This window comes from Montipora foliosa, chromosome 4, assembly GCF_036669935.1.
Source record: "Montipora foliosa isolate CH-2021 chromosome 4, ASM3666993v2, whole genome shotgun sequence".
In the NCBI taxonomy this organism is placed as follows: Eukaryota; Metazoa; Cnidaria; class Anthozoa; order Scleractinia; family Acroporidae; genus Montipora; species Montipora foliosa.
This window is the reverse complement of record NC_090872.1, coordinates 37,154,093-37,161,592: the sequence shown is the minus strand read 5'-3', so window position 1 is coordinate 37,161,592 and position 7,500 is coordinate 37,154,093. Positions and strand designations below refer to the sequence as shown.

Below are 7,500 nucleotides of genomic sequence, written 5' to 3'. Positions count from 1 at the left end.
TAGTAAGAAAAATTCATGTCATGATAGCGTTCTGACTAAAAAAAACAAAAATTGGACATAAAAATAAGCTCCTTAAAGAAAAGCCACTATTATTTTTTAAAAAAAGATATATATATATGCAGATAACATCAGTCAGAGAAAAAAAAAAAAAAACAAAAACAACCAAATTAAAATTACGAAAACTAAGAAATTCTGGCGGTCACATTCTCGATTGTAATGTCTGTTTCCTGAAGGTCTACATTCCTTCTTCTTCCTCTGGAACCTCTAAGGCAGAGGAGAGCTGAGCGGAGGATAGCAAACGATACTTTTGCTCTTAGCCAGGACACGGTGCTGGCGTAGTCCTCTCCCTTCTTAATGGCGAGTAGTTCAGCTAATCTGCTGTGGTATCTCTTACATTCCTCGGCCATTCCGCCTGTGGTAGTAAAAACAAGTGGCGTAAAGGTGCCTTGCTCCACCTCCATCACCCTGCTTGCATATTGGCGTTTTTTTTCATTCTCGTGTTGCCTGTAGATTTCCTTGGGGCTTAGATCTCTGTAAGAACATGCATTAGGGTGACAAACCCTGACATCGAAGAATAATAATAATAATAATAATAATAATAATAACAGCAGTATTCACTTTCTTAAAGTTTAGGCGTATCTAGCCGAGAACAAATACTCTTATAATTAAAATACTGTTAATCAAATTTGATCTAATTAACCTATAAAGCAGATCAAACTAAAAAGTAAATCCTGGTTTTTGGAAGGAAGGAGAGAACAATAAAGGTCACCTCACATATGACTGGAATCTGGGTATCGAAACCGTTCCACACTTGTGGAAGGCAAGTGCTAGTGGTCTAACATTAACATTCATACGGAGGAATGATAAGTCGACTGCCATTTATGAAAGTGGTCTATTCTGATGGTTAACAACGGTTATTGATAAGAAACCCTAGCAACTAACTGCCTGTCTACAAAGCATAGTGTAAAGTCGCGAATTCAAACAACAGATCCAGCCAGTGGTCACAAATGCGGACACAACCGTATACTAATCTAACTCCTATATGACAGGACCACTCGGTATCCTTAGTTGGAATTCGACAACCAATCTTTTTTTTAAAATCAGGGTTACGTTAGGTCAACGAGAACAGCTGCCATCTTATTTTAAACAACTGTTGCTTTTCAGTTGTTCTTCATATGTAGGGAGAATTGGAGGCCGTCAGCGTATCACACTAAACCGAGGATGCTGGTATCGAGGAATTGTTGCTCATGAAATAGGTAATTTTGTTCTTTTAATGCAAAAAGATGGAGATGTTTGATTACATAATTATAATAAGGAGTGAGAGTTTAGAGAATTTCAATAACGCAATAAGAGCTGCCCATATTGGTTGTGGTCGTCATGAAGTGCTAGACTTCTTGCCGTCCAATCCAGTCAGTTATCACCAGTGGTGGTCCAAACCTGTTATAAATTGTATGATAACGGACCCAATTGGACCACATTTAAACCGGTGCAGGACTGCAGGGTTTTCGTTTGAAGCCGTACGTTTGGTCCGGTTGTTTACCATTTCACGTCTGGTACTTTAACGCCATAAATGTGACCGCACACCGAGGCCGGTGAGTCAGTTGGTTGAGCACCGGGCTGTCACGCGGGAGGTCGTGAGTTCAACTCCGGCCGGACCAACACTCAGGGTCTTTAAATAAATGAGGAGAAAGTGCTGCCTTTGTAACGACATTTGCGAATGGTTAGACTTCTCGGATAATGACTATAAGCCGGAGATCCCGTCTCATAACCCTTGGGTATAAATTCTGTGGGACGTTAAAGAACCCACACACTATTCGAGAAGAGTAGTTCTGTTCCTCTCCCCTGCGGCTCCATGAATTGTTGCGAATAAATTAAAATTAAATTAAATTACATTTGTAGATTTGTTAGCTTTTTTTTTTTGGCCTTGGGTATCCCAGGAAGCCCTTAGATGAAGAAACACAACGCAATAAGTTGCAAAAAATCCTTCAAACTAACAAGAAGTCATGATCATATAACCTTATTTTGCTTACCAAAAGGAATCATCGATCTGTTGGCATTTCATAAATCTCCCCGAACAAGTCGTTCCACTCGGCTTTGCTGACCGCTATCTTCTCTGTATTCCATCAATTCTCCTTCCCGATCTCATCCTTTATCATCTTCTCAATCTCCCTCCTCTCCATCTTAGTTAACAGATTATCCAGTTTGATGTACTTCGACTGTAAGATCAAACTGGGTACTTCCCACACTCTCAAACCTTTCTCGTCCCACAAAGCCTTCACCTTCTTGATATACCCTCCCGTCTTTTTCCCACCCGGGTTCCTGAAAAATGACTCCCACAACACCTTTCTCTCCTCATGCGTCAATTTCTGCGTAGCCTTTCTACCTTTTCAAATACCAACCTTATCACCTTTCCATGTCTAACCTTTAGAGACATTGGTCCCTTCCTGCTCACCACGATAAAAACTGTCAAAGACACTGGCCTGATATCCAGATATAGCTTTTAAATGAGCTCTTTCCTTGTCAGAGGGGTTGAATTGCTTCGCCGAGGTGGGACGCGCGGTTGATAACCGGTAAACCACACTGACTCCCTAGTAATTAGGGATAAAATAGAGATTATCGCGATAGACTAAAAATAGAACGAGGTGATTCAATAAAATATGAAGACGGTGACTGGTTTGGGTATAGTAACCGACTGTTGTCAATGTCAAAACAAATTTTAATCTTAGATCTTAAAGAATGTCTTTAGCTACTTCAATTTTAGGGAAAAAAGTAGCCAAATTCTCTGATTGAAGTATGCGACACCTTTCTTTGGCCTTCGGTACTTATCGAAACCACTACAGAACTATTGCATAGGAAATCTATGTGGACCAATAACCTCTAAGAACATACAACCTCATGGCGGACGTTAGGGTTGAGCCTGGGTCGTCCAGGTGAGAGACACGGTTGATAACTGCAAAGCAACTCTGATTCCCCAAAAGAATACACGATGCATAATTAACAATTATTCCATGAGCGCGCGTTGGATATGAGATGGTAAATAGCCAACGAGGCGCGTAGAGCCGAGTTGTCTATAACTAGTCTCATATCCAACAAGCGCGAATGCAATAATTGTTTTATTAAATTCCTTAACTCCAAAAGTTTGGAAGTACGAAATACGAGCGAAAAAAGCGAGAAAATCTGAGCGAATGATCGAAAAAAACTTGATGAAGATGCGATGTTGTGTACTACCTTGTGGTCAGACATTAGACAGACCCAGGCTCATAACAAAAACATCCCTTGTCTTTTCGCGTACTTCTAAACCTCGAAATTGATCCAAACTTTCCACAAAAAGGTTTTTTTTTGGCGTTTTTCAGGGAGAATTTCGCTTTCCGGTGAAAGCAGTTTTAGCAAACACTTAGCACAATCAGTTGCCATATAAGGTCACAGGAAGGTATATGAGGGAAGGTATATGAGCTGAAAACCGAGATTTAGTGAACCAATCAGAGCACGAGAAATGCATTAACCGAGGTTGAAAATTTAATAATATATCTTATTACATAGTACTTTGGCTGTAGTATAGCAGAGTATGTCATGAGTTTTACTTTACTTTTATCAGAATTGCTCTGAGAACAGAGGATTTATGGAAAAAGAGATTTTTCCGAGGAAAATGTTAGTTTTTGCCTGCGATTGGTTCTGTAATTGTACAAATAACCGTTTAGTACAGATAACTAAATGTAAAATGATGCGAAACATTTGCTTTTGTTTTGTGCTTTTTCTGTTCAATGTCTTACAGAGTTGGATAATAATCTATACCACTTCCACTATCTCTTGCTATTAAATTATTTGGGCCATAGACCTTACCTGAATATCTTCGTCTCCTATGGGATTTTCTCCTTGTTTCTTTTCTTTTTGGCTTCCTCCCTTTTTTGTTGTAAATTGTTGCTCCTCTCTATTTGGCTGCACATTTTTTTGCGCCCTGTGTTGTCCTTTTCATATTTTTCCTTTTTTCTGGTACTATCTTCTATTCCTGCTGCCATCAGTCGTTTACTCCTGCTCCTAGTCGCTCTCTTTCAAGCCAAGCTTCGCGAATTCAACGTTGCATTAGCTTTCTCCCTCTCACTTTTTCTTTTCTTTCCACACCTGTCAGTATATTCAATTAATACATAAATTTACGAAGGGTTTCAGCACTTCCGCAAAGCTAAGGAGCATGGGTGCACAGGATTAGGGCCTCGTATTGCTTAGCGGCCGTGCCTGCATGCGGACGGCCAGACACGACAAGTGACGTTATAACTAAACGAGAATTCATAACATGGGTGAATTCCACGAACCTACACTTGTAGGAATTAGAGAGAGAAAACAAAGAATGCCTCAGTAATCACGAGAGAAACAAAGAATGAAACACAACCATAGACACAGCTGTAGGAAACCCGGCTTCAGGGAAGAAATAGTGTCCATCACTCGAAAACCCTTCTCCCACTCTTAATCGGACGAGTGATTTGTTGAGACTTAATGTTGTGTGTTAAATCATTTATGAAGCAAATACAACTGAGCGAGACTATAGATATAGTGTACGGTGCGCAGATGAAAATAAATGTTGAATCTTTTAAAGTGATTTAGACTAATTCGGAGCATCAGGTGTAAAAGTAACAATTATCTTAAGGCATTGTAAAAGTCAATTGCAATGGTATGACCACTGGGAACATAATAATACTGTAATTTTGGCAATTTAAGATTAAGGCTAACCACGAGCACCGCTACATTTCTCTCCTCAGCGCATGCCCTCGGGTTTTATCATGAACAGTCCAGGCCTGACAGAGATGCTTATGTCAGAATTAACTTTGGGAATATACGAGCAAGTACGTACAGATGATAATAGTATATTCTGAACAAATTATTTGGGTCAGGCCCAGAAGCCAAAGTTCATAACATTCTAAACAATAGCCCTTTTCACGGTTAGATTTTCTAGTTTGCATTACAATGTAATCTAGCATTTATGTGAGGCAATTTTGGGCTATTTTGTAGTTTTAACTCGAAATTGCCTCACACCCACGTTAGATTACATGGTAATGCAAATGAGAAAATCTAACCGTGAAAAGGGCTATTGAAACTTTGAATTTGGGAAAATGGCTTGTGGAAACGGTAAGGGTGACAATATTACTTTATTATATGCCTCGTGTTTCTGGCCGATATAACGCGCGCTGTGATTGGCTAAGAGCAGCTTAGCGCCGGGGCATTATTCTCCCGTAGTGCCTATGGGCAGATATGGATTATGCAAATTAGTTTTTTGCTTTGTTAGAACCGATCTGTTAGCCAGCCGACCATGTGCTCTGTTAGCCATATAATAAACAACCAGGAGCCCATCTGGAGCGTGCAACTTCCATACAGCGACTGTGAAACGGCCTTTTCACAAGTAGGTTTATTTTTAGACTAGCCCTTCCCGCGAATAGGCCTTTTTCGATATACTAAAATTCAGCTTGATAGCGAGTCAGTGAGGACAAAGACAAAGGAAAGTGGATGATATGTAAATATTTTTCACATTAATTCCTACGTGTTTCTATTGTCTTTGTCCTCACTGCCTCAATTTCAAGCTGAATATTTAATATATCGAAAATGGCCTATTAGGTCAAAAAACAAAGGCAGTTCCGGTTCGGTGACCCTATGACGTCAGCTTAATTTCTTGTAATTGGTCATCGGGCTCCTGTGGGAGTCTCATTCGTGGGAAATTCAATCTAAAAATAAATCGGTCTGTGAAAACGCCGTTACACGAACTTAGTAGAGTTGTAGGCTCCGGGTCATAGGTTCCTGAAACAACTTACTAGCGGAGCTCCGCGCGCGCGGAGCACCATAGTTAAGATAGTATGGTGACCCATCGATGCTAGGCTCGATTACCAGCCGCTTTTTCGGGAAATGAACCAGCGCTCACTCCCAAAATCACGGCTGGGCGAGTGAGGTGAACCATTGTTGATATCCGCCAATCAGAAAACCGCCTGAACAAATCGAACAAGCATAAATTATAATTTTTGGTACAAGTTGTGGCTGCGAAGGTATTCTTTGACCCGGCCTGTTCACACTTTAGAGTACGATTACAGTGGGAAACATCCAAGATTATGACAACGGGAAGAGTTCGAGAAGCTGGAGAATGGTAATGTGCCGTTTTCTACAGCCTTCGTTCGGAAACTTCATTAATTTTCCAGTTGGCGCCAAGGGCAAAATACGGCTTTCGAATCCATTGCTATTGCAATTTCTCCTCAGACTTTGCTAATGTAAGAGCAGGTAAAATTCCTAAAGATTAATTGAAATTACTGCTGAGTTGCTTAGTTGCAGAACTGAGGAGGCCGGTGAGGCCGACTGAGAGATTACTGCCATAGATGAGTGTATCCCGAAACGAAAAAAATCTGCAAGACGTCACGCCCCTTGGATAACACGCGATTTAATCAAGCTCTGCAGAAGAAAGAAATCCCTCTAAAAAAAAGCGAAAAAATGGGGAAGAGTAAACGACTGGACTGAGTATTGTGCCTTGAATAACTCCCCGAAAAAAGCATGCAACTCTGCTCGGAGGCAGCATATTCAAAACATTGCTCAAGATTTGCAAATACACGGGAATCCTAAGTCGTTTTGGAGTTATGTTAATTCGTTTCGAAAAGGAACTAACGATCTCGTCGCACTCAAAGAAAATAACACTACTCTTATGGACGATTTGAGCATCGCTGAAACTATGAATTCGTATTTTTCCGCTGTGTTTACCTCTGAGTCCTTCACTAATTTTCCTGTATTCAACAATGTGGTTAATTCTAAGCTGTTGTCCATTGTTTGTAATGCAAATGAAATTTCGGGTATTCTAAAGAATCTAAACGCGTATAAGTCCCCTGGGCCGGATCATCTACCACCACGCGTCTTAAAAGAATGTGCTGTCGAGATAGCTCCATCGCTTTGCAAGTTGATGAACGCATCGTTCACTACTGGCTCAGTTCCACACGCCTGGAAACAAGCAGACATTGTTCCGATCCACAAAAAGGGGCCTAAAACTAACAGAGAAAATTATCGCCAAGTATCACTTACTTCCATAGCATGTAAGGTCTGTGAAAAGATTGTAAAAAAGCGTGTGGTAAACTTTTGGCAAAATCTGGGTATTTTTAATCCAATTCAGTTCGGGTTTCTTGAAGGCAAGTCAACCGTGACACAGTTACTTACCTGTTACAATGACTGGGCCTCATCTAGAAACAAATCAACACCTACAGATGTCGTATTCCTCGATTTTGCTAAAGCTTTCGATTCAGTTCCCCACGAACGTTTGCTTCTTAAACTGAAAGGTTATGGAATCGAGGGTAACTTGTTGAAATGGTTTAGAAATTTTTTGACAAACCGCCAACAACGCGTGGTGGTACGTGGTACCTTCTCCTCGTGGACCCATGTTAAATCCGGAGTACCCCAGGGAACAATTCTGGGGCCTATTCTATTTCTCATTTATGTTAACGATATATCATCTAACATATCGTCTTCCATCAAAATGGTCGCTGATGA

At 40.6% G+C, this 7,500-nt stretch overlaps 1 protein-coding gene across 1 annotated transcript in view; it reads left to right on the top strand.

Annotated features, from left to right (window-relative positions):
* Positions 1-7,500, top strand: part of LOC138000734 (high choriolytic enzyme 2-like) — a 65,704-nt gene that overhangs the window by 26,985 nt on the left and 31,219 nt on the right. Inside the window, exons 4-5 of the mRNA XM_068847358.1 lie at positions 1,165-1,256; positions 4,752-4,835. Of these exons, the coding sequence (XP_068703459.1) occupies positions 1,165-1,256; positions 4,752-4,835 (176 nt within the window). The remainder of the gene's footprint in view (positions 1-1,164; positions 1,257-4,751; positions 4,836-7,500) is intronic.